This window comes from Thalia democratica, chromosome 1 (assembly GCF_965202585.1).
Source record: "Thalia democratica chromosome 1, ktThaDemo2.hap1.1, whole genome shotgun sequence".
Lineage (NCBI taxonomy): Eukaryota > Metazoa > Chordata > Thaliacea > Salpida > Salpidae > Thalia > Thalia democratica.
This window is the reverse complement of record NC_139165.1, coordinates 46,985,391-47,010,256: the sequence shown is the minus strand read 5'-3', so window position 1 is coordinate 47,010,256 and position 24,866 is coordinate 46,985,391. Positions and strand designations below refer to the sequence as shown.

Here is a 24,866-nt window from a genome sequence, read left to right as displayed (position 1 = left end):
AAAAATTTTATTCAAATATATGATTATAAATTGTACAACTTACTTTTTTTCTTTGTTTTTTCCTTTTCGGTAGAAACACTTTTAATGGCCAGGCTAACTTATAAGCGATTTAACATTTAATACAAAAAAAGAAAACCTTTTTATGAGTATGTTGTGCAGTTCTATCGTTCAATACTTATACATGTCTTATGTATTTTGAAAATACATCGTTCTAAAATTTATATTTGCTTATTAAACGGTAATATTATAGGTTTAAAAGCTGTTTGATAGATAAACACAATGTCTTTAGACATTAATAACAACACTGAAGATAATAAAAATTCAACCATTGTTGAACATCAATATAAAGAAAACTTAACATATTTAAAAAATGGTTGTGAACTGGAAGACCTAATTGTACCAATAAAAGTTTTTCACGAAAGAAGAGAAATTATTAATCAGTTAGTTCATTTTGAATTTTAACACTTTTTATAGTAAATTGAGTTTGAACACTTGATAAACATTTAAATGTATAATATGTCTGTACTTTAAATTAAAATTTTTTTGCATGGTATCATACTAAAGTATAAATTATAAATTATAAAAATAACAGTAATTTTTCTTTGCTGAAATCGCCTTGACAAGATTAATGTAAAGTATTATTGAGCTAATATGACAAACTAAAAGATTTTACTAGTTTGTTTTTAAACTTTTATAATATCTTTGAATTTACATAAAAGTTTTTTATGCGTAATCTGCAACTAAAAAACAGCTTATGACTGTTTTTAATCTAAACTAATTTTTTATCTTATTTAGTTATATTTATTCAAAATTCTTATTTCTATTAGATTCTTAAACTTTATCATGTTTATCTTGAATAAAGTTATAAAAATACTACAACTGTTAATTCAGGTAAACAACAAAACCTAAAATAATACACTTAACATTGTAAAATACTTGGTATTACTTTTAATTTTCTAAAATAATTTTTAATGTCTCACTTCGTTTTTTTACTATTTTTTTTTATCAGAAAAAAGTTAAGATTGGTAGAAACTCCTGATTTACTATTAAAAGGATTTCAAAAAGTAAATAAAAATGAAAAAAATGAGGATACAACTTGTGACAACCAACTCTTTTCAAATTTGAAAATTGAAATGCTTAAAAATAAAACTCTATATGAAGACAAAGACTTTCCAGCTGACGATGTCTCGTTGTTTGGCTGCAATAATGTAAACAACCCCAGACTAGTGTGGAAAAGACCCCACGTAAGTTTTTTTTGTAAAAAAAAGAAGCTCTAAACATCTTAAAAAATTTTAGTATGTATATAGTTTTTTTATTAGTGTCAATGTCATAGCTCTTCAATATTCTTAACTGTTACTATTTAAAAACGATTACATACTTTAATTAAATTTATAAACGTTTTTGAACAGGCCTAATTAAATAGATTTGTTTCTTTATTATGTATTACAAATAACATTATTACCGTAAAAGTGAAGGTTTCATTAGCTTAAATAACAAAATAATTAAAAGTCAATTGTACTTTGCAAAGTTTATCAAGTTAATTATTATACATTACAAGCATGTTCTTATTCGATTTTCTTATTTTTAAAATATTGAACAAATACAACCACAAAACTGAGTATTTTCAGGAAATTAGCGAAAATCCCAAAATGTTTGTCAATGGAGCGGGTAGGGCTGATGTTATACAGGGAGAGCTCGGTAAGTTTTTGTGTTATTAACCATCTTAATTATGTTTTTTTGTGGAACAAGTTATTAAAAACAAGTGTTTTTTGTTTTAGGTGACTGCTGGCTTTTGGCTGCGATGGCTTGCTTGTCTCTTAACACGGAACTTTTGTACAAAGTGATTCCGTCTGACCAAAGTTTTGAAGTAGGCGAAAGCAGAGATGCTTACTGCGGTGCTTTTCATTTCAAATTTTGGCAGGTAGACTTTGTTTTAAACAGACTCATTAAATAAGCGTTTTTTTATAATCTTGTTATAGGTATATGTTATTAAATTTGAACAATTGCATCCTCTCCGTATAAGATTTTAAATACAGTCAAAATATAGTTTGGTAGATGGAAAGATGTAATAATCGACGACAGACTTCCAGTAAATAAAAGAGGCAAACTTGCTTTTCTCCATTCAAACGAAAACGATGAATTTTGGAGTGCCTTATTAGAAAAGGCGTATGCTAAGTAAGTTAATTGTTTTTTACAACATATTTTAAATAAATTTAAGAAATTTTTGAAAGCAAAATGAAATAGTATTAATGTAACACTTGATTGTAACTTTAATTTACTTTCAGTAAAAAGTATACATTGTTTAGTCCTATATCTGTAGTTTCACCAATTATAGTGAACAAGGTATACAAAAATAATCTTAGTTTCAAAAAAAAAACAGCTGAGTTGATGTGTCACTGAAAATTTTTGTTATGTACATTATGTAAAAGATTTTTATTGTTATTTACTGTTTTTCTAACATGTTTAATGCATTTTTTACTAATAAACTTGTTTTTTGGAGTTAAAATACTTTTATTCAGTGTAAAACAAACTAAACAAAAACCGTATTCTTTTTTACTAATACACATATAATACATAAATTATTTCTTATTAAATGCAGGACGATTAAATACTTAAAAAAATAGTTCGATTAGTTTACAGTTAAAAGAGTAAACAACCTTAAAACGTTTTTTTAGAACTAAGTATCTATTTTTGTAGGTTAAAAATTGCATACTAACAGTAACAGTATACATCTTTATTCAAAAAAAGTATGCTGTATAGCCTAAAAAACCGATCAGTTTATTAAGTAAATGTTGAACACTACAGACTCAATGGTTCATATTCCGCTTTAAAAGGAGGAAGCGCGTCTGAGGCTATGGAAGATTTTACTGGAGGAGTTTCAGAATTGGTAGAACTGCACGAGTCACAAAAAAATGTTTTCGATCTTGTAAAAAAATCCATATTAAAAAGGTGCATGATAAGCTGTGCGATAGAAGTAAGTAAACGCAATCACACCTTATCCATGTTAACTTTTAAATAATTTAATACACACTCTTTTAAACAAAATTCAGGCAGAAAACACTACATTGGTCGAATCTCGGTTAGAAAATGGACTACTAAGAGGACATGCATATAGCGTCACTGGAGCTCAAGAGGTAGACTGATTTTAGGCAAATTTTAATTTAAAAAAATAAAACTTGGAAATACTTTTTTTTTGAAAACAAGTCTGAGACCAAAATTTTAATTAAAATAAAAACAATAAAGGACTTTTAAAAAGTTCTTATTGATAAAAACAAAATTTAAATTGTTTACCAGCTTTACAACGGGACCCGCTTGATCAGGATCCGAAACCCGTGGGGCCAAGTTGAATGGAATGGAGACTGGAGTGATAAGTCTGTTTCCTGAATACGATAATGTGTAAAACAAGTCACTGAATTTTAAAAAATTTCAAAGCTATTTTTATTTTCAAAAAATTCAAATTTATTTATTTCAAAAAAAAAAATTCAAGTTTTCAGAGGAAACACAAGTACAAAAAAGTCAATGTTTTATTGCTGGATAATAAAAATTGTTTCTTTATACATCAAACTAATAAACTTGATCAAAAGATTTAAAAAGTATCATATTTGCTTTTAAAGATCTAAACTTTGGGACTCTGTTCCTGGATGCAAAGAAAGATTTTGTGAAGTTCTTAACGACGGAGAATTCTGGTAACTTAAAATTAAACTCAGTTATTTTACTTTAATTTTTTCAGTTGATTTTTAAGTTAGTTCAAAATTTGAAGTTACCAAACAATCAAAATTATAAACTTAAATTTTCTTCTCAATCCTTTTTTTTTTTTAAACAAAAAATTTGTAGGAAGTTTGAGCAATTTTCCGAAATGAAACAACACTTTTAAAAATTGCAGGATGTCCGAAAATGACTTTCTAGCTGTTTTTACCAAGCTGGAAATTTGTAATTTTACCACCGATGACTTTGAACAAGCGTGGGTAGCTGAAAGTTTTGAAGGAAGTTGGATTAAAAATGAATCTGCTGGAGGGTGTAGAAATTACCTGGGTAAATGCTTCTTGTATAAATATTACACAATTAAAAGTATGAAACTACATATTAATGGGCACACAAACTTTTTAAACTTATGAGCATTCATAGTTATCATTAACTAAAATCCTACTAATTATTATTGTTTAATGAATAAAGTGATAATCTAGTGTTACAAAAAACAGATTAGAATATACAACAGTAAAGTAAAAAAAATAATTTATCGTTAGAACAGTTTAACAATATGGTATTGTTTAGATACATTTTGGAAGAACCCTCAATACAAAATTAAACTAGAAGGTTGTGAGCAAAAAATGGAAAACAACGAATGCACTGTCATTATTTCTCTACTTCAAAAAAATAACAGAAATTTGAACGAAGAACTGCTCACAACGGGTTTTGCTATATATAAGGTTATTTTGATATTAATTTTTAAACTTTTAAGCTTCAACTCCATACTCGAGATTTTAATATTTTTTTATTGCACATATTTGTTTTTTTATGTATAATTTTGAATTTATTTTTTAATTACTAAGTGATATACAAAGATGGTGAAGCAGTTAAACTATTTTAGAAATACTTTATGTTGCTGTGAACTAAATATATATATTATATAAAAAATAGATTTGTTCATAATTTTTTTAGGAATTTAATTAACAGATTAAAAATGAACAAGAATTTGAAAAATCTTTAAACAAAAGTTTCTTTCGCAAAAACAAATCGTTTGCAAAATGTAAGAATTTTACCAACATGCGAGAAAACTCACAGCGATTTAAGCTTCCGGCGGGAAATTACGTCATCGTCCCATCGACTTTTGCCGCGAACGAAGAAGGAAACTTTTTGCTGAGAATTTTCACTGAAAGGAAAAATAGAAATAGGTTCTTTTATATATAACCTTTACTTAGAAATTAATATTTCTTAAATACCATAAGTAGTAAGCTTTTAACTTTTTTTTTGAATAGTATTTTAGCTTAAACTTTCTCAATGACGCAAAAAAATATATTGACTTGTAATACTTCTTTACTTAATTCCAATAAAACTAAATAACACTAAAAAGATAAAATTTTATCTAGTTTAACAATCTAATGACTTTTGTGCCTTTTAAATGTACATATTTTGTCTATTTTTCTTCCAGTTTTACAACTTGTTTATACAATTTGTTTAAAATATAACAACACTTTAGCGTAATGTCTTATTAACTCAGTAAAAACTAATTATTAGTTCCATCAAAAAAAGTCTTATTTAATTTTTTTAACACTTTTAACAAATCGCAATAACTTAATAAGTTACGTCATTATTCTGACCTCCTAACTTGTCATGTACATGTGTTTTAGTAAACTTCTTGTAATCTTTCAGCAATTTAGAAAAGCTGGTTCCGAAGTATGAACAAAGCAAAATATTATATGAGGTAAACAGTTTTTTATTGAAAAAAAAAAGTTTTTAAGCAACTATGTTTTAACTATTTGGACATTTTAACTATGTGTTTTTAGCTGATTTTATAAGTATAATGATTTTTTTAGTAGTTCATTATCAAACTTAAACTTATACATATATGTAACATATAAAATTTTTGCAGAACAATAGAGATCTGATGGAAGACTTTTCAAAAATATTTCATCAGTGTGTTGACTCTGTAAGAACAGCTTTTAGAAACTAATTATAAGTAATTATAAAATTATGTAAATTTTTTGTATTTGTAATTAAAAAATTAATTGTATTTAAAACTAAGATTTTAAATTTTTTAAAACAAGTTAGGCTAATGATATAAACGACTACAAATAAAACAACAAGTTTAATTTAACAGGAAGGGAAAATATCTCCGCTAATACTAAAAAAGGTTATCAACAAATATCTAGATAGAAGTAAGCAACTTTATTTTGTTAAAGTTTAAAGCAAGTTTTTTTATTTGTAAATTTCAACTATTTTTAACAAATTTAACAACCAAACTTTCAAATTTTACATGTTCTAACATTATACTTCACTAAGTTTAAACGGCTAGAATTATATATTTTTTTTCAATAAGTTAAAAGTTATTTAAAAACCATAGTTCGCCGCTTGATATCGTTTTTTAAAAACAGCCCAAAAATGCGAGCTCAGAAAAATCCTAATACTTTAAACAATATTATTTATTTGTTAACTTTCAAAATATAGTGAAAAAAAAAATAATGAAAAGCAAAAGAATCTGCTAGAGCTAGACACAGGAGATATACTACTTTGATAGACATGTCATAAATAGCATCTAATTTTAAGTAAATGAAATGTCAATTTCACCGTTTGTTATTTTCTCTAAACGGTTAAATGTTGTTACGGCTTTTTTATAAGAGTAGCAAGTTTCTGCGGAAACTTTTTTATCTTAATATTTTGACCGTAGGTATTCAATGTTGATGTATTTATATTCAATTATTTGTTGTTTAATGTACTAAACAAAGCAGTTTAAAAGTATGAAAACTAGTTCTTTTATTAGATACTACTGATTATAGTAACCATATTTGTTGAAAGCAAATCGCAACGTATTTTTTTGAGAATTACATTTTAAGTTAAAATTTACTATCGTTAATTCAGTATTCAGAAATATTTTTACCTAGAATTCTGACAAGCTTGCTACAGATCTTCTTTAGTTTAGGTACTCATTAAAGTATGTTAAAAACATTGCATTCATCATTGATTATTTTTAAACAAAATTAAAAAAAAAGTTTTACTAAAAAGTCATTATGTTAAACACAAAACAAGGCTTTAAAGCTCGATACCACCTGATAGTGGTAACTTTTTTTGTTTGAACTCAAGGGCAGACTTCTAAAACTATTTACTTTATATGTTTTTGATGTATTTTTGTTCATATATATTATTTCTAACATCTTATTTTACCTAGATATTTTTTTTACTCTTAAACTTATTTTAACTAAGGTGAAGAAAACTCAACCATATTTTTTAACAAAAACTTTAACGAACTCAGAAGCTTAGATGAAAAATTCTTATTAGTAAGTTACTTTATTTTAACAGTTTATGAAGAACATGCTATAAATTTGTTTAAGGATTAAGTAGATAAAAAAGCTTAACACAAAAAATAATAAAAGTAAATTTTTACTTCTTTTTATAGATAATAAAATTAAACACAGTCAATGTTTTTAACTTGTACATATTTTTTTGGTTAAAAAAGTACTTGTTACTAAAAGAACAAAATATTACGACTAAAATAAAAACTGTTAAAACTATTTTTGTCAAACACTCAAGAAAAACTTTTTTCAAAAATATAAATTTTTTGATTGTTATAACCCATGCCATAAGTAAGAATAAAATAACCTACTTTTAGTCATCAAGCCACAGAAAATTAGACTACAAAGAATTTATTAGCGTTGTTCTGTCAATGAACAAATGGAGAGTTAGTTTAAAAAAATTTCTTTAACCATTTATTTTAAAAGTTACTAAAGGTTCATGTATTATAAACATAGAATTAAACTTATTTTCTAACGCTTCTATATAAGTTCTCTAACGTAAAAATTTAAATTAAAACTAGTGAAATTTTATTAAATGATTGTTAATGTTTACTTAAACAAGATTTGCGTGTTAAGAACATAAAACAAACACAGCAAATTAAAACATGCAGCTTAGATTTAATGAAAATCTTTTTTAACAGAATTGCCATCGTAATCATTAAAAAAAAGAGAAGTAAGAAGAAAACATAAAGTTTTTCCAAAACAATTTTTTGTATTCGAAAAAAGTTTTCATATATTAGTTGGTGTAAATCTAATATACAAAAGGACACGACAGTTTTTGTATCAAGAAATGGTGAAATCTATGCTCTATACACGTTTTAAAGGCTATACTTGGATATTAAAACTACTCAATAACTTTTACCAAAGTAAATTCTAAAAACAAATCTGATAAAAGTTTTTTAATAAACAGCTGTTTTTGTCTTATTGGTGATTTTTTAATTGATTCGTAAGATTATAAAATATGTTTGTTTCCACCAGTACTAAGGTTATTTAACATCATAATTATAGCATTTTATTTTATTTCTTAAAGTTCATAATGATTTCAATTTACAGTTTTTGTTAAAAAAAAAAATTTTTTAATTGTTAAAAAAAATTCTTATGTATAATTATTAATCAGTTTTAGTCTGTTTAGTATGTATATAAAATTATGTACCGAAAAATCATATGCTACAAAGTACTCAAAGTCTTCTTAAAAAGTTGTTTTCTAGAATTTAAAAAAGATCACAACAACTTGCAATTTTTTTTGTTTGTACTCTTATAAGTTTATTTACTTATTTATCAAAAAAAAAAAACAACGATGGGCAAAAAAGGTTTTAATCATAACAATTATTTTTTTTATGTAGTACAAAATTTCACAAATCAACTTGAAATGAACAAAAGCTAAGCTGATCATTTTCGATATGTTAAATTGTTATTTTATCATTTTTTACATTAATTTGTATTCTCTTTTAAAATTTTTTTTCTACTAAAACTGTAGCCGTTGTGTTTGAATCGATTACTGAACGAATTTTTTGTAAACCAGGTCCTTATACCCAACTTTTTAAACCTTTTATTGTTGTTCAATAAACAATTTCATTTCAATTTATAAACAATTTGTGTCATAAGTTTTTCTCAAAGTGTATTGAAAACTTGTGTTTTGATATAGTATACTTATTCATTTAAACTTTATTGAGAAATATTTGTTTTAAATTTAGATAAAATTAAAAAAAACTATATTTGATAGTTTTTAATAACAAAGAAATCATTTCTAAAACTAATAAGCGATCTTTTAAATTAAAGTTCTTAACTTACAGTTATGCTTAAAAACCTCCAGTTAACTATTTTAAACGCTTTAAAAAGTATTCCATAGCTAGTATTAAACTACAAAACTATGATAATGTTAAAGTTATAACAAGATGCTACTTATATTGCCTATAAAACTTTATTTTAAGGTATATTTTAACCTCAGGGTAACGAACTTCGACTTATTACTTTAAACAGTTTACGGTTTAAAGAAAAGTATCAGGCTGAAAAAATAGTTAAACTGAAGAAAGAAAACTGAAAGCATCTTATTTTATAACAAATAAAATTCTTGAACAACCTAACAATAAGTATTACTTGTAGAACTTACTTAATAGCACAAGTACTAGACTACTGTTTAGCGCTAAGCATTAATTTTTTAACACGGTACTTTAAAATAAAATATTCTCTTTTACTTTATCCTTATCAAATGTTTAAGGACACTTGTAATGTTTATGATTTTTTTTATTGATAGTCCATAGTGGGCCAAAAAATGTTACTTTAAGAAATTTAATGACCTATTATTTTGAAGTTTTAAAAAATTTCAATATTTATAAGCTTTTCTAAAACTTAAGTTTTTAAATATCTTAATATAGCTCATCAAAATATTAATTCAATTATAAAAAAATGTTTTTAGACTCTAAAATATTAAAATTTATAAAGCAGAGATGCCAAAAAGCTCTAACTATATATATATTTTTAGATCTAACTTTTTAGACGGTAGATGATTAAAATTCAATAAACTACTACTAATGATTCACGCCATACTCAAACTTTGGCAACTATGCTGAAGATAGGGTGTTTTAGAAGAACATTATATATAACTTAAAAACTCTTTTTCAAAAAAACTGGTTAAATTAGAGTAGCGTTATTTGTTAAGAAGATTATAATCTATTACTGAACTAAAGGGTATCACTATTAAATACTCCATGTGCGCCGTTTAACCTTTGAAGGTTTACCAGGTTGCAAAAAAAAAAGTGAAGAGTATTTAAATAAAATATTAGCAAATATAATAAAAAATAAAAAATATATTTTGTAAAGTACGAATAATAAATGAAATTATTTTTATATAAAGATATTTTTCAGTCCTTTTTCTTTCAGGTTTAGTTTTCTAATTAATAAAATCCAGTAAACACATTCTAACGCTGCATAATTGAGATATAAAAAATGTATTTTTGAAAATTGAATTTTAAAACTTTGTTATATATTGTAAAAATAACTTTTTTTGATGTATAAAAGTTTTATAATTTTATAATGAAAAAACAACTTTTATATAAAATATTATATGATGTTCAAAACATAACTTTAATATTTTATATTTGTTTAAAAACAACTTTTAGGTTTATCTTATTGCTTTTTAGTTTTAAAATACGTTAATAATGCTCAACATCCACTAGAGTATAATTTCAAGTGTTCGTTTGATATATTTTTGTTCTATATATTTCTATATATTTCTATATCCTATTAAAGTTTTTTAATATTTACTTAGTTTTTTAGTAAGCTGTAAAATAAAACAACGTATTTAACATTTTGCATTGAGAGCAACTCGAAAAATAATAATTTATTTACTCAACATACCGAAAGAACTCATCACTATTTTTACTTTGGAAACGTAGTTATACTTTTTTTTTTAATTAAGAACTTTAAAGCTTATATATTTTTTACATGTATTAAAAGAATCTAATATAATTAAATAATTTGGTAAATTTTTTTGAAAGAAAAAGAGTATAGTTGGTATATAGCATGTTTTGAAAGAATCTAAGAATTAAATACTTTTGTAAGCTTTTTAAAAGAAAAGAAATATTATTGATAAATTTTAATCACTTATTAAACATGATTGTAGAACCGCTTTCAGGATGAGTTTTTGTTCTTCAAATTCGACTGTGATTTTTCTGTTAATAAAATAAACTTCAACTAATTATTTTAAGGTTTTTAACTAAGTAAAGAACAAAATTCACAAATCATAAACTTACCGCACAAGCATAAACATCTCCCATCAAACGAATATATTCATCAAAGTTGAGTCTATATCCAACAGAGTTCTAAAACAAAAATATTATGTATTTTTATCGACATAACTAACACTTATTACATTTAGTGGTTAAAGTTGTTAATAACGATTTCAAAAACTATTGACTAAAAGTACGTAAATGAATCTTTGTAACATTAGAACCACCATGATTTTCTACTTTTTCTTAATTTTGTACAGTACTTTCTTTTACTAAAAAGCCTCTCTTTTCTCAAAACACCACCTTAAGTTGCTGACATACTTAAATATAAATTATATTTCTTAGTAAATTTAGTTAGGACTATAAAAAATAAAAGTATTAGTCATTAACGTTAAGTTATGCATGAATTTTTTTAACGTTAACATACAAGTAAGTATACAAGTAAAAGAGATAGCTAACGTGACCCTTACTTTAAATGTATAGTGACCTTTTTATATGTGTAAAACATTTTTTTCATTACATGCAATTAAAAAGCTATATATTTATCAAACTAATCACTTAAACTAATTCAATTTTTTTAAGTTGAATATATGTTTAACAATTTTTTAATACTAATATTTGTATTTATTAATGATAAATAAAAACTTATTGAACTAATACAAAATTTACAAGTATGTATAAAAGATAGCTAGATAAGTAATATTAAAGCTAAATAATTTTCTAAAATTTAAACTCTTTAATAATAATATGCAGTACAAATATTTGAAAATAGGTTTACCTGAAATGCCATATGACATAAACGTTCAAGGTCGTTGTAGAAATTTTTTGTGCCGTCAACTTTACCTGCAATTTGAATAGAAACAAATTAAAGTTAGTAAATTATATGTATTACTTGTAAGAATTATCTTAAATTTATTATAAATATTTTTGAATATTAGTAAATAAATGAAATTTTCTTAAATCTAACTTCAAATAACTTTATAAAAAAAGATACTACACTCCTCGACGCAAAAAAACAAAAAAAAACTAGTAAAACTCCGTCAAAATATGTGTAAAAGTTTTATTAAAAATGTTTAATCTCTACAATTTTGAATAAAATAACGGGTAAGTTTTGAAAAAAGTTTTAAGACATTACTTATAAAAAGCATTTGCCTAATTTTGATATGCTTTTAAATAAGTTGTTTAACTCGCATTATCACTCCATTGTAACCGTTTAGTCACAATACCGATTAAAAATATAGATAGTTAAATCAGTTATTTTTTCAATAAATTGTTATTGTTATACAATAATTCTTATGAATGTACAAAAAAAATGTATTGCTATGATAGTTAAACGAGAATTTGATTTAATTTTTTGGCAAATTTGTAACTTTAAATATATTAATTTTTTAAGTACTTATATCTCAAAAAAAAAAGACAACTACTTCAAATTTTAATCTATGTAGATTAGAAAAAGACAGCATTATAGTTTGCTTTGTAATAAAACTTTTTAACAACTATATTTCCAAGAATATTTTGAAAGCAGTGTTTTTTCATTTATATACTTTTACTTTTTTTTACTTACTTATGTTCAAAAAGTGTTGAATTTCTTCCTTCATAAACTTAGGTCCAACTTTACCGTCCTGTTAGTTTTATTTTAATTAATGCTTTTTAATCTAATATATTAAAACGACTCTAATACCATAGTGAGCTTTTGAGTGGAAGTAAGGATTTATAAATTTATGTTGCCTAATTTGATTATGAGGCTTTTACAATAACGCATGTGGCATGAATGAAATTATTAAAAAAAATTTTAATGTAAGCATGAACCCCTGAATATTTTTAATTTAAAACAAAAAACTATTTTTATGGTAAAAGATTTTTGTTTAATTTGAAGTAGACTTTACGCGCTACCTGACTATGCAAAAAAATATTTTGATCGTGTTTTTAACGTGTTGTCACTATGGCAAAGTTTTGTGGAAAAAAAAGATAAATAAAGTAGTTTAATTTTAAAGAGATGTTTAAATATCTAAATTTATGAATTTTTACTTTAGAAATCTAACATAAAATAAACTAAAAAACTGTCAAAAACATAAGTTTGTGTATGGTTTATGCAGCTTCAATAAACACATTACTGAAGTTTGTTTCAAATTTATAAAAAGCACAAAAAAAGATCATTAAAAAAAAAGTTATACAGAACAGACAAACAAAAGTAGTTTATGAATAGTTTTATTGCTTAAACATGACTTTTTTGTATTTATGATAAAGAAAAAGAGGTATAATTTTTTTTATGACTAGTTTGTTAATCTATTTTAAGTTTTAATAGGACTTTTAAACATGCAAAATTACAATTTATTTAGTTTTTTATAGTAGATTAAACTTATTAAACAATTTCAAAAAAGTTAACTAACTATTCCAGCTTTTTGATAGAAAATTTCTTTAAAATTTTCTTTTCTCCAAAAGGGCTCGGTTCTTTTTACCTAAACAGAAAAATTTCAAAACTTTACCCACGGATATTCCTTACTGTTTTTTTGTTTAAATAAAACCAAATATAAAAACTGCTATCTATTTTTTATAACACATAAAAAAGTTTTGTTTAAGCTTTTTTTATTTTATGATTTGTGTCTTTAATCGTAAACTATAAAAGAAAATTTATTTTTCCAAAGGATCATATTGAAACTGAAAAAGTATTGAGTTTCAAATTAGATATTTTAAGGTTTTGTTGTATAATTTATTTTATAAAGCCGTAAATTGTACTCAAAATACAAAAAAAAAACTTACTTCTTCTTTATGATAGGCTGCTTGTTCATTTGGTCTTTTATTTGAACTTACATGCTGACCATGCTCCTAAACAACAAAACATAAAAATGTTTTTTATTCTACCTTTTTATGATCTCGTTAACTTTAATTAAACTAATTTTATAACAGACAAAAACTTTTTAACTTTGCTATACAAAATCTAGTTATTTTAACAAAAATATTTTTCTTGAGCTTAAAAAACAAGTTAATTTTACATAAGTTATAAAATGACTTTATTTCCATTTGTTATAAACTTCTTATTGAATAATGTATTTTTTGATTTTTAGGTTTGTTATATTATCATTATTCGCAAAGTTCATTACCTTAAGCTTAAAGTATGCTTTTCTATAACTCAATATAGTTATGGTTCATAAACTAAAAATATAATTGAAACTTTATAACAGTTGACCGTTAATCTTTTACATTTCAAATTTTATTAAGCATAAATATACTGTAAAATTTATTATTACCTTGACCATTCGTGACCCATTTGCTAAGGCATCTGAAGTTCTAAAATAAATTGTAATATTAAAATATACAACGTTTTAATTAATTAAACTTCTTATCAACAACACTAAGAGTAATTAACTTGATAATAAACTTAAGTAGATAAGATGCAATTAAATAAAAAGCAGTATTTTAAGATTTTCTTTCTAATTTTTTTTTCAAATATATGCAAAAGTCATTGGTAGACATTCTTTTTTTGGTTCATTGCGTTTTCGTGAAAATAGTAAAAAAGTTGTGAACTTAGAAATAGTAATAGTTAAACAGTTTAGAAACTTTAAGTAAACGAATTTTTTTTTAAATATGGTAACGTTTTAAAATTAATTACAGGTTTTAACAAAGTTCAACACTCACTCTGCAAAGCAGTTTTTTTCGTAAAATATTCTTAAGAAGAACTCCCCTTCTGCGCCAACAGCGTAAGTTGACGGAACTATTACGTATTTTCCAGGGGGAAGTGTGAACCTCTGTGAATTTTCTCGCAAGTTTATAAAATCCTTGGACCTGGCACATTGCTTGTTTGCCATAAAATACTGTTCATCCAAAGAAGGACGTTGAAAGTCCTTATCGTTGACCTGAAATTATTTAAAGTGCGTTATTTAAAAAATTTTAAGTTGTGTTTATCAATAATTAATTCAATATTAATTAAATTAATTCGTTTTTAAACGGTACTATATTATTAAGGTGAACGAAAGTTCAAATTAAAACATCTAAACTAACTTAACATTTATATTAACACAACTGATTGCTTAATCAGTTCTATTTCAGCAAGTGCAAACTTAATGTAAACATAAGAAAAAAAAATCAAATCACTTTATTGAACTAACTCTGTAAATGAAGTACCCAATAGTGAGCAAATCTCCTCCGGCGCCCTTGAACTTCCTCCTGTTTTTTTGGAGGAGGGAGATGATCAGACTGCATCCGCCATCTTCTTGATCACCATCTCCGTGTGACAGGACGATTTTGTACTGCGGGTTCATCCAGTAGGTTTCTGCGTTTTGGATAAAAGCATTTTGGTATGTAATCCAGTTGGATATGTGAAAAACGGCTACATGATTATTTGAAAAAAAAAAGCAATTGGTAAAATAAAAAAAAAAAAATTTTAAAGCAGATTTTGATTTTAAAAAATGATAAGAACTATAGTACAACATTGATTTGGAGTACGAAACTTTATTAAATAATTTACGTTAATAATTTTTTTTCAACATGCTTAAGCATTATTTTTCTTATAAAGTAAAGCTTTATCAGTCAATAAGTAAAATCAAGTAGTTATTGATATTAACTTTTGTTTTCGAGAGTTTTATTCGCGAACAACATACAGAAGTCTAAATCAACCTATAACTTTATTCCCAGAGTGTCAGAAAGAACGCTAATATGTTACTCAAGTTTGTTGATTTTCCCTCAAAAATGTACAAAAGACAAGTAAATTATAAATGTTCAAAATACTTACTTTGATTGTTTCTGCAACCACCAGCCGTTTTGTGTTTAATCCAGCTTCCGTTAAACTTCTTTACTTTCCACGCATCTTCATAGTCGTCAGTTGTGAAGCTACAGATTTCTATCTTGGTGAAAAATTGCAAAAAATCGTCAATAGACATCCTGTTAGAAATAATAAGGTAACTTTTACATTTTACGTTCCAGTTTGAAGTAACTATATTTGAAGTTTAAGAGCATTTTTGTTCTGAAATGAGTTAATCCTTCACTTTTAATGCAAAACTTAATTTAAAATGAAATACTACACCTTCCTAATGCAACGAAATATTGATATACTTTGTTTTGTATTATCATTAGGAATTTTTTCTTGATCAATTTTTGCACAAGTACAAAAAAATATACATAATTTCACCGGTTCAAGGAAAAACCTTATAGTTTCTTTAGTAACGGTAATATGTAATTTGTTGCATCACGCTACGACATTAACAATAACTGATAGTAAGAAGCTTACCAAAACTCGCCATCGTTTTCAATTTTGCAAAATCTATTTTTGCATCCCGGTACCGAGTTCCAAGAATCGTCCCTAAGAACATTTTTGAATTAGCTTTGTATTTAGTTAGATAAACAAAAAATACTTCTTAGCTTACTTGTCACTCCATTTGCCTACCCATTCAACATTTCCCCACGGATTTCTCACTCTTATGAGTTGGGTTCCGTTGTACAGCTATTGTAATTTTTGTTTATTGAAACAAAAAATAAAAACAGTACTAATTAAAATCCTTTAAAACAGTAGTTATAAAACATAGAAGTTTTTTTCATAAAAGTTATTAGTTACGAAAAACAATTAACCTGCTGAACACCAGTGACGCTGTATGCGTGACCTCTCAACAGTCCGTTTGGTAGTTTAGACTCGATCAACGTGTCATTGTCTGCCTGTATTTTGTTTGCAAGGTAATGTGATAGAGAATTTAAAAAACAATTCGTATGAGTAGAGTTTAATTGCGTTTTATTTACTGCCATTAAAAACTTTTGCACACTTTTGATTTTGATTTTTTATTTTAAAGATCGAAAATTGTTTTAGTTATAGAACGCAATTAGATTTCACTGTTGTTAACTTAAACTTTCATCTAAATATTGATGGTTATATTGTGTTGACTATTGACTTTAAGTAATTTATAACTTGGATTGTTTTAATAAAAAAATACTTTCTAAATTTTAAAAGATAACATAAATTTTAATTTAGTCTTACTTCAATAGCACAGCTCATTAGGGATTTTTTCTTGATCGATTTTTGCACAAGTCCAAAAAAATCTTTAGGTGGATCATGCAGTTCAATCAGCTCCGAAACGCCTCCAGTAAAGTCCTCCATAGCTTCAGACGCGCTTCCACCTTTCAACACCGAATATGAACCGTTCAACCTGTACATTTCAAACGTAAGTTTCTAAAAGGTATATTTGGTTGAAAGATAGAGTTTATAATTTACTTTGCATAAGCTTTTTCCAACAAAGCGCTCCAGAATTCGTTGTTTTGACTTGAGTGTAAATAGGCAAGTTCTCCTTTTTTGTTTACAGGGAGCCTATCATCGATAATGATGTCGATCCACTTTCCAAACTATTAAACAAAATTAGTCTTATTATTTCAATGTTATACATCTGCAGTTGTTACGTAAAATATTTAATATACGAGACTTATAAGCTTTTTTTCTTATAAAAACTAAAAATAAGATAATTTTTTATAATTTTAAACCTGCTCTTTCTTTTAATTTTCCATATCAACTTTTTTTTTAAACAAAAATTATGAATAAAATCTACACTGAAATAAATTTTTGAAAGTATGTATTAATTTTTTTTGTCATATATCGAGTCAATTTTAAACTTAAATAACTTGATTTTTTAACTTAGCAGTGTTAGTATAAATAGTACTTTATCTATTAAAAATTTCGAAAATTATTTCAAATAAATTTTCAATTAAGTTTCAATATTTTATATTTCCAAACAAAATAGTTCGAACAAAACAAATGCAATGTTTATTCTAAAATAAAAAAGAACACTTTATAATCAATTGTAATTTTTTATACAAAAACTGCAAAGTAAACAAAGCTGACCTGCCAAAACTTGAAATGAAAAGCACCACAATAGCCATCTTTGCTGCCACTTCTATCAAAACTCTGGTCGGCAGGGATGACTCGATACAGAAGGTTTCGATTGAGAGCTAGTGAAGCCGTTGCAGCCAGAAGCCAACAGTCTCCTGTTTGTTTTGTTTGTGTTGAATAAGTTAAGTGTATTATTTTAAGAACATTGTGTCAGTGTTCTAAAGTTTATGTTTACAAAACCTTTAGCTTAGGAAATATTATCTCTAAAAAAGTTTTGAAATTCAAACTAGACTGTTGTTTATTTTCACTTTAACTTAATTTCTAAACAGCAAAAGAAATTTTTTTCTTGATGATAAGCCTTATATTATAAAATTTTAAAGAAGTCATTTTACAATAACAGTTTTTATCAAAATAAGTTTTAACTGTAAATTACCAAGTTCTCCTTGTTCAATATCAGCTCTGTTTGGCCCGTCAACAAACAACTTCGGATTTTCACAAATTTCCTTTGAACAAAATATATTATAAAAATATATTAGTAGGTATGTTTCTTTTAAACATGTTTTAATGTTTAGCCTTTTCTTCATTTTTACAAAAGATTTAGCATTACAGTCTTTAAGACGCAAAACTTTTAATTTTAAAACTTATGACTTGAAATAAAATAATAAAACGATTTAACTAAAATAACGATTTTTAACTAACAAACTTTTGATAAGTTTAGCAAACTAACATGAGGTCTTTTCCACTTTAAGGTTTTTCGATACCGATCGCTTTTAGTGAACAATGAAGAGTTGTTTGCTGGAAAGTCAGGATCTTTATAAAGTTTTCCTGTTCTCAACAACTCTGCTTTCAATTGCGAAAAAGACTTTGGCTTCTCTTCGTAGCAACGATTCGTAAACCTTCTTCTACAATTTCATCAAAATTTAATATACATTTTGTTTACAATACCACTTAAATAGTAATTTAACAACTCAAATACTTTAAGAGTGTTATTAAGATGAAGTAGCTTACTTTGCGAAAAAAATAACAAAAAAAATGTTCGTATCTTACAATCGTTAGTTATTCTAAATATGATTAAAATTTCTTTTTTTTACATTTTAAATAACATAACATTAACACTTTATACCAGGGTTTACATTGGGGTCCACAAGCTAGAGGTATGACCAAAAGGTACCAAAGGGAGTATGAGTAGTAAACGGGCCATAAGGGAGTCATGAGTCCATAACTTGAAACTTACACTTGATATTCTGGAGTTGAAGAATAAGAGCAAAAACTGTCTTAGTAGTTGTATTTAAATACAGGTTTTTTGAGAAAACTTATCGCAGGGGCAATTTTTTTTTTAAAGGTTGCCTTATGAATAAAAGTTTGGAATACCCTGCTTTAAACTATGACTGTTTAGGTAAATATTTTATCTACAACTTTCTTTTTAATTATAATAAAATAAACAAATACATATACGTAAAAGTAAAAGTTCAATTTAAAATAAAACGCAGTTTGCAGCTAACACTCATATTTTCAAACTTTGTGTTTAAAAATGTATTATAAACAAGGAAGTTTTTAAATAATAAACTGTTGTCAAGGTAGTTTTGCTTTGTTAAAGCTTAAAATAGAGGTGGGCAACGCTGGCTGAATACGGCCCACCAACAAATATATTTTGCCCGCGATATATTTTAAACTTAACAACATCTTGTGCATACAAAAAACCATTGAGCTCTTGTATAAAAATACTTTGAAAATATTTTGAATAAAATTAAAAAATTCAGAAATGGATATCAAATAATCAGCTCATTGCACTTATACTTTCAAATAACTTAAAAGTCCGGCTAGCGAGATATTTTTCTGGTAAATCTGTCCTGATTACAAGATAAGTTAATTACACCAAAGTAGTTACAAAATTGAGTTAACTTTTTTTTATAAAACTCTAAATTTAAAAACAAAATTTTTACTTTAGCTAATTAAATATAAGCTTTATTGGACTAAAAATAAGTTTCTAATATTTGCTATAAGCTCTAAAAATTAACAACATTTAAAACTGAATTAGAACAAAAATTCCAGATTAAAACTAATTTATCTAAAAATAATTATTTTTTTCAAATCTTAATATTTTCAACTTGTTTTGTAACTGTTTTCCTAAAAAAAATGCAAAACAGCATTTTTCACTTTAAAAGTTGTGTATTTCTTTATAATCTAAATAAACTTTTTTTCATCAAATAGAACAAACCTAAGTTCTTCCGGGTGATGGGGTTTCGGTGTGACAACATCTTCATTCAAACCATGTTGGCTGCTTGCTTGGTAGTTGTTTCTATTGTAGTTTTGGTTTGAGTTTTGATAGTTACTACCAATGAAACCTTGTTGAGGTTTATCATTTAAATTTCCACAACTTCTGTTGTAGTTTTGGTCGGAATACATACTAACCTAATATTCTGAAATAAATTAGAGTTTATAAGTTTTTAATTTAGAACTTTTACACTAAATTAAATGGGTAAAAACAATATGTCATTATGACTTTTCTTTTTTATCTCAGATCTTTTTCTTTTTTACAAAAAATAACATTTTTAGTTTAACTTATTTATAAAGAACTTTACTTTAAAGTATTATTTGGTCAAAACCTTTCAAAGATTTTAGCTTTTAAGTTAAATTTAAAAATCAAACTAATAAAAAAAAAACAGCAAACTCTTATTGTGTGCAAATTTTAATAATTCAATTATAACAAAAAGCATTAAAATTACTTTTTTACAGTTTAAGCCTAATTAACGGGTTTTTGTTTGGATATATGCTTTTAAAATTTGGCAATTTATTTATTTATTTATTTATGTAATATTGAAATAAAAAAATTAAATCAGAGTAAGAAGATAAATGCAATAGACTTTATTACAAAAGTACAACAGTAGATAAACTAAAAAAATATAAAACTTGAAATTGGGTGCTTAAAATTATTTTTCACTGCATAAAATGTTGTTTTAAATATAATAAAGTATAGTTTGTGGAAAGTTAAAAAAAAAAAGATTTAAAACAATTTAGAATACATAAAATAACTAATTTAAAGAACTGATTTAGTAAAAGTGTTTAATTAAAAAGTTTACAAGTTGAACAAAATTTGAAATTATTTAAAGAAACTCAAATGAAAACAAAATACTTTTTGATTAATAAGCTCTGTGAAAAAAAAATAATAAACAGTTTTTTTACTAATTCTAACTTTTTTGCTACATCTAACACTCTGTATTTGTATTTAGGAATTAATATACTCTAAAACTAAAATTTTTTTTTATTAAAATTAAGACTTCAAGATTAATTCAAACACATATTAAATTTTATTTACTTTAAATATTTTAAATTACTTCAATACAGGTATAGTAAAAAAACAAAACATTAAGTTATACATGCAGTTTTATATAATTAACATTGTTTTAAAGACAATAAACTAATTAAAAAACTTATCTTTACATGATTAAAATACACAGCAACAGTTACCTTATTAAATTAAAAACAATTAATTGTTATTATTTGTAGTTTATGATAATTGTTACATTTATCTTTTGTTAAGCAAAAAAGTAATTTTAAAATAGTTTAATACTCAAACTTTATGAACGGGTTTAAAACAAAGTGATTATTTTTTTAGGTTAAAATAAGATTTAAAAATAATTTATAGTAAATAAAAATTAAAAAAATCTTTTACAATATTAAAAAAAAAAACATGCTTTAGATCGTAAAAAAAATATTAAAAGTTAAAGTCTAAAAATTAAATTCATATTTTTTTTTCATATAAACCTGCAGCAAACAGTTAATGTTTTTGTACACTGTTAACATTGGTCCTTTTTTTCAGTATACTGATAATGTTTAATAAATAAACATACGTTTTTTGCTTTTTCAAAAACAACAAGTCTAACTATTTGAGTAAAAAATTTGTTTAAGTAAAACTATCTGTTACAGTGAGTTTATAGATATGTTTATAAAAGACATAAATTTCAAATAAAGTGATGGGATAATTATCAAATGAAGCTCTATCAAGTTTTAAAAGAGAAGTTTCAAAAGAGACTTTGGTTACTTCTCACTAAATTTAAAGTCATAGAATGCTTAAAATTTTCTTTGAAATTATGTTCGTATTCCATGTTAAGTCATCAAATTCCATACTGAAGTAACAAATGAGTAAAAACAATATTTTCAGTTAGAAACAAGTTGTTGTCTTTGTTTATGTTTTTAGAACAACCAAAAGACAAAAAAAGCATTAAATATTTAAACTACATCCTATTTAAACAAACTTAAAAAAGAAAGAATAAAAAAATTTAAAGTTTTTTTTTAACAAGCAATTTTTAAAAACTACTTTTTTTAATACCTGTCAAATGAAATTTTACAATTTGTAAAAAAAACATATCAAAATTTTCATAAGCTTAATATAAAAACCTTAAAAAACTACTTTGAATATTTTTTCATAAACAACGTACCTAATAATAAATTAAAAAATAAAAGTAAACTCTTTATATATTTTGTATTCTTAGATTTTAAAATAAATTTTTATAAAGTTCAATTAATTTTTATCAATATTATTTTTACACGTAACAAAGTATTTTTCTTTTTCAAGTTTTAATACTTTTTTACTTGTAGTTTAATTTTTATTTCAAAAATTTAAAGATTTCAGTTTGTCTATTTTTTTTTGTTTACTGATCAATGCCTCTTCAAATACATTTTGATTTATATTTCTGTCGAACTATCAGTTAAATTTTTATCTACTTTCACTTCTATAACTGAATACCAACTGGAAAAAATTTGAAAGCTTAAGTTTACAACAAAGTCTTCAAGATTCTTCAAAAAAAAATTTAGATTAAATATTATATAAGTATGCCTTACATATTATTTTGTTCGTACTATTATAAAGTTTTTATTGAAACAAAAATATAAATACTTTTATAAAAACTACTATGACAAATTAATACTAATGTTTAAAACACATGACAGTTATTACTTATAAGTTTAAAAAAGATGTGAATAACTTAGTAACAATGGTCATAGTAATAAATGTTAATATTTACAACAATTTGTCTTTTTAAAAACTACTATTTTGTTTGTTTAGAGCTTAGACAACACTTACTTGATAAATCTTGAAACATAGAAATAAATTATTGATAAAGTAGTTTTCACGAAATAGTCTAACATTTTAGTCTAACGTTTTAAGTTTCTACAGCTAACATATGTCAAAAAAAAAGTTAGAAAATTAATAAAAATCATCAAATTTAGACTTTCAAGTTGTTCAAAGTTTCAACTTTGCTTACTTTGTTTTATAAGTGAATACTAACATTTATTGATATTTGTATAAACAAGTTTGTAATGAATGTAGAATGTTAGTTTAAGTGCTTACTTAAGCGATTCAAAAAGTGGTCCTTTCCGAAGTTTAAATAAGTGTGTAATTAATTGTAAACTTTTTATTTAAAAAGATTACATATAGAACTATATATCAAAAATCAAATAAAGTATTAAAAAAAAATGATACGAAAAACAATCATTTCTAAAGACCAAATTTTTCTACCTGCAACAAAAAGTTTTTTGACTCAAAAAGTTAATGAAAACCACCCTTATGTTATTGGTCATATTGAAGTATGTATATTCCAACTTAGTTGTTGTAGCTCAATCTTTTCATTAAAGTTATCATTTTTTATAACAAAATTCTCTTTTTTTAAATTAAAACTTATCATATGATGGCATAGGGGTCTTAATGACGGCTTTTAAAATTCTGAGTTGAACGTTGCAAGGTTGACTACATGGCCAACACACATACAAAAAAACAGTAATATATTATTGACCACAACATTATTATAATAATGGCTATTTAAAAAAAAAATGTTGTCAGTTTAAATTAATGTCGCTTTATCTTTTATGGATGTTATAGTACTACTAGGGCTAAAAAATTTTTTTTTTTCATGGCATCATTTTATATTTTGAAAAAAACTATTTACAACAACTTAAATGTGAAGAAAGTTAAAAGTTAAAACTAAGATTTTTTGAAAAAAAAAGTATTACTAAGTAATGCTGTAAAGCAGAGTTTATAAGTGAAATGACATGACAGGTTTTAAAGAACTTTAATAAAAAAGTGTTTAAAAATATAACATATCAATAAAAAATTTTAATGGTTTATGGTATTCAGTTTAAGTATAATTACAGTATCTAGCTCTTAAAAATTATCATTAATTTGAGTAAATTTTAAACAACTTTTTATTAAAATAAACTTTTGTTAAATACATAGGTAAACTTATATATTACATCTCAAAGTTATAATTTTGAAAATGAGAAGCTCATTTAATTATTCTTATATGCTACAAAGGTATAAGTAAATCCTTGATCAGTAATCATATTATTGTAATAAGCATATTTTTACCTGGGACATGAGTATAAGGTATTATTAGGGTTGCCACTCTTTGAGTCAAAAAGTGACCAAAAACTGTCACGTGTCACCTTAAATGATCTTAAGTCATCCTGATTTTTATTCAAGTCCTTCAAAAAGTCAATAAAAATCAAGTTCTTAAAAAAAAAAGTTATAAAACAACAAAATGTTGAACCTAAATCAACTTAATTTTATTTGAAATCTAAATAAAAATTGACCAGAGATTTTCAGAAATTTTAAAACTATTGAGTCATCCTGAGATATAAAAGTCTAAACTATCCTAAAAATATGGCAACCTTGTATGTATTATGATAACCAGGCTCATATAAATATATCAATTTTCTTTATTTTAATACTTGAATTTTAGAAACTTTAACATTACCAAGTTCTAAATATAAATGTTCCTTCAAAAATCATGTCATTTCAACTACTAACTTTTATTGACTACAACTATTTACTGACATTAAAATGACATATCTTATAAAAAGTTGAAATGACATTCTACTAAAATTTAATTTTATTTATTTTTATTTTTTAATATTTCTAATAACAGGGTTGCCACTCTTTGAGTCAAAAAATCTTCCCTGAGTCACCAGAAACTTTCCTGAGTTTCCCTGAGTTTTTTCAAATCCTTAAAGAATTTATTATTTATTAAAAAAATACAATGTTAATTCTAAGAATATTGAAAAACTAGTCGCAAGGCTAAAAAATTCTAAATAAGCACTTAAAAAAATAACTATTTGAACAAAATATTGAAACAGGATTAAATAAATCTCATTCTAGATGTAGAAAAAGTTTTTCTGATGTTTTTTAATAAGTTTAAAATTTCTGTAAAATTTTTAGAAAAAACCAAAACTGTCCTGAGTTTCCCTGAGTTAAAAAAAAAAGAATCAAAATTCCCTGAGTTTCCCTGAGATTTTCTATAACTTAAAAATTCCCTGAGATCCCTGAGTGTG

General features: G+C 24.7%; 2 protein-coding genes across 2 annotated transcripts; one reads left to right on the top strand and one right to left on the bottom strand.

The window, feature by feature from the left end:
* Positions 1 to 279: 279 nt before the first annotated feature.
* On the top strand, positions 280 to 7,904 carry LOC145836707 (calpain-9-like). Its single transcript, XM_082944492.1, has 18 exons — positions 280 to 440; positions 1,010 to 1,244; positions 1,629 to 1,698; positions 1,779 to 1,921; positions 2,048 to 2,175; positions 2,806 to 2,974; positions 3,051 to 3,134; positions 3,295 to 3,371; positions 3,615 to 3,686; positions 3,884 to 4,032; positions 4,273 to 4,427; positions 4,675 to 4,892; positions 5,371 to 5,422; positions 5,591 to 5,647; positions 5,819 to 5,876; positions 6,919 to 6,992; positions 7,325 to 7,393; positions 7,649 to 7,904. The coding sequence occupies exons 1-18, from the start codon at positions 280 to 282 to the stop codon at positions 7,667 to 7,669; spliced, it is 1,992 nt and encodes a 663-aa protein (XP_082800618.1). The 3' UTR covers positions 7,670 to 7,904.
* A 2,733-nt stretch (positions 7,905 to 10,637) lies between these two features.
* On the bottom strand, positions 10,638 to 19,946 carry LOC145836696 (calpain-9-like). The gene is made up of 18 exons (XM_082944481.1): positions 19,759 to 19,946; positions 18,268 to 18,442; positions 17,974 to 18,043; positions 17,553 to 17,695; positions 16,932 to 17,059; positions 16,698 to 16,866; positions 16,298 to 16,381; positions 16,096 to 16,172; positions 15,960 to 16,031; positions 15,465 to 15,613; positions 14,842 to 15,005; positions 14,372 to 14,589; positions 13,984 to 14,023; positions 13,496 to 13,561; positions 12,300 to 12,357; positions 11,514 to 11,578; positions 10,760 to 10,828; positions 10,638 to 10,667 (listed from the first exon to the last, which is right to left on the bottom strand). Exons 1-18 carry the CDS (start codon positions 19,944 to 19,946, stop codon positions 10,638 to 10,640), a joined length of 1,965 nt encoding a protein of 654 aa, XP_082800607.1.
* Positions 19,947 to 24,866: the final 4,920 nt, after the last annotated feature.